The sequence below is a fragment of the Rhea americana genome, unplaced genomic scaffold (assembly GCF_003343005.1).
Source record: "Rhea americana isolate MKP2758 unplaced genomic scaffold, rheAme1 scaffold_93, whole genome shotgun sequence".
NCBI classification, from domain to species: Eukaryota; Metazoa; Chordata; class Aves; order Rheiformes; family Rheidae; genus Rhea; species Rhea americana.
In genome coordinates this window covers 224,685-226,877 of record NW_028187122.1, presented here as the reverse complement: position 1 = coordinate 226,877, position 2,193 = coordinate 224,685, and the positions used below count along the sequence as shown (strand labels likewise).

General features: G+C 57.3%; 1 protein-coding gene across 1 annotated transcript in view; it reads left to right on the top strand.

Annotated features, from left to right (window-relative positions):
- The window catches only part of PAX2 (paired box 2), an 85,199-nt gene that overhangs the window by 3,094 nt on the left and 79,912 nt on the right, over nt 1-2,193 (top strand). Inside the window, exon 2 of the mRNA XM_085324835.1 lies at nt 1,991-2,156. Within this exon, the coding sequence (XP_085180961.1) occupies nt 1,991-2,156 (166 nt within the window). The remainder of the gene's footprint in view (nt 1-1,990; nt 2,157-2,193) is intronic.

Here is a 2,193-nt window from a genome sequence, read left to right as displayed (position 1 = left end):
TCCCTTCCCTTCCCTTCTCGGGGTTTCTGAGGCTTGAGGGGTTTCGTAGGGCGAGGCGTTACAGAAGTCGTCCTCGTAAGGGAAACTGGAGTTTTTTGCGAGGTGCAGCCCCATACATTTTTAACCACAGTGATTACTAAATTAATAGCAGGCCCTAAGACAGATGTCAAAACGTCTTGAAAATGTTTATCTGTGAATAATTGAGAAGGTGGTAAGACGCATTATCTGATTGTGTAATGAAATATGTATGAGGAACAGCTGTTTGCAATAGTCACCTCCCGTCGTTTCATTAGCCTGGAGCCTCCTCTTTAAAGAAGCGCTTCCCCGACGTTGGTAGTTCAGCCCCGGCCACCTCCGCCGGCGGCTGCGCCCGAGCCGGGCCCACGGGAGCTGTGGCGGGCAAGGGGAGCGCGGCCGGGCCGGGCCAGGCCGGACCATGGACTCTGCCCGTGGCACTCTTCACCGGCGGCAGGAGGCGGATGGGCTCCGAGATGTCTCTCTGGGCTGAGCGTCAAGCTGAAGAGGATGGCCAGGGAGGAAGGGTCCGGGATGCTTGCCTCRGAAGCCCAAGCAAAGAGCCATTTAAGGTTTCATGCCGAGCAGCAGCATCCTCGTCTGCTTAGTGTTGACATAAACTTCCAGACGTCGAGCATATGCTGTTGCGCAGCACTGTTTATGTGTGGTACCAGATGTTGCTTTGCATCCTATTGTCTGGAGACAATGTTTAGTTCAGGTTAAAATATCTTTACTTAAACTGCTCAGTTGGCCATTGTGTGAGCATTAGTGAAGTGTCATGGAGAGGTAATGGGAAGTCCGGGGAGGTTAGCTCTCCGAGCGTGGCCAGGAGGTCCCTGGTTCATGGTGGGGTTACAGCCACCACTGTCATCTTTTGTTTTCCCTCCTCAGAGAACCCTTGTCCTTCCTCTAAAAGGATGTGCCCCGCTCTCTTTCCCTTCGGAGCTTTCTCCACCGGTGTCATGAAACGGCCCGATGTTTGTTTTTCTAGTTCCCCTAAATCGCCCGAAAGAGGAAAGCAAAGCGCATTTTTGCGTCACCGCCACCCCGGGCCGGCCCGGGCCGGGCCGAGCTGGGCGGGCCCACGCCCTGCCCGGGGGCTACCGGCGCCGGGGGAAACCAGCCCCGGCCGCGGAGTTCACGCTCCAGCCGCGGCCGCGGCTCCTGCCCCGGAGCCCGGCGGCCCCGCCGCGAAGGGCAGCGGGCAGCGGCTCGCCCGGAGCCTTTTCTTCCCTTTCAGCCTGCAGCCTGGGCCAGCCGCAGCGGCTGACCCGTGGCAAGACTTTTGCTCCGGCAAAGGCGGGCGGGGCGGGGAGGGGGGAGCTATAGACTTTAATCGGATTTCTCCCCAAACACTTCTGGTATGTTGTTGTTATGCATCTATATGGAGATCATTATTTATAAATGAGCGCGTACGGTCAGTCCCAAAGACTTTAAGAGCCTGGATTTGTGTCATTAAGTTGAGGGCGGGGTAGAGTGACTTAGCAGGGGACGGAGGTGCCGGCGAGGCCCGGCGGCGGGAGCGGCCCCGGCGCGGCCGCCCGCTCGGGCACGGCGCTCGCCGGCCGGAGGCAGGCGGCGGGCCCAGGGGCAAACCCCAGCGAGCCCCTGCCTCGGGAAAACCCGCTCTTCTGCCTCCGCTTTCTCTCTTTCTCTCGCGCCTTTTCTTTTCCTTCTTTTTTCTTTTCTTCTTCTTCCCTTCCTTCTCCTTTTTCTCTCTTTCTCCATCTCTATTTTTGTTTCCTTCGTTCTCTTTTTCTTTTTTTCCTGTTTCTCTCATTTTTTTTCTCCTCTCTATCTCTCCTTTTCTCTCCCTCCTGCCTCCTCTTTCCCCCTTTCGACCCTCAGCCATCACCTCCATCCATCTCTAGTCACTGGAGATTTTGCAGTACGAGTGGCGAAGAATCCACGACTAACGGTCTGTTTCTGGTGTGCGTGGGTTGTTGTGTTTTTTTTATTTCTCTTTCCCCAGCAGGGCACGGGGGTGTGAACCAGCTCGGGGGGGTGTTTGTGAACGGCAGGCCCCTACCTGATGTGGTGAGACAAAGGATCGTGGAGCTGGCTCACCAGGGGGTGCGACCCTGTGACATTTCCCGGCAGCTGCGGGTCAGCCACGGTTGTGTCAGCAAGATCCTGGGCAGGTAAGGAGAGCGGCGGCCCCCGGCGCCCCCCCTTCCC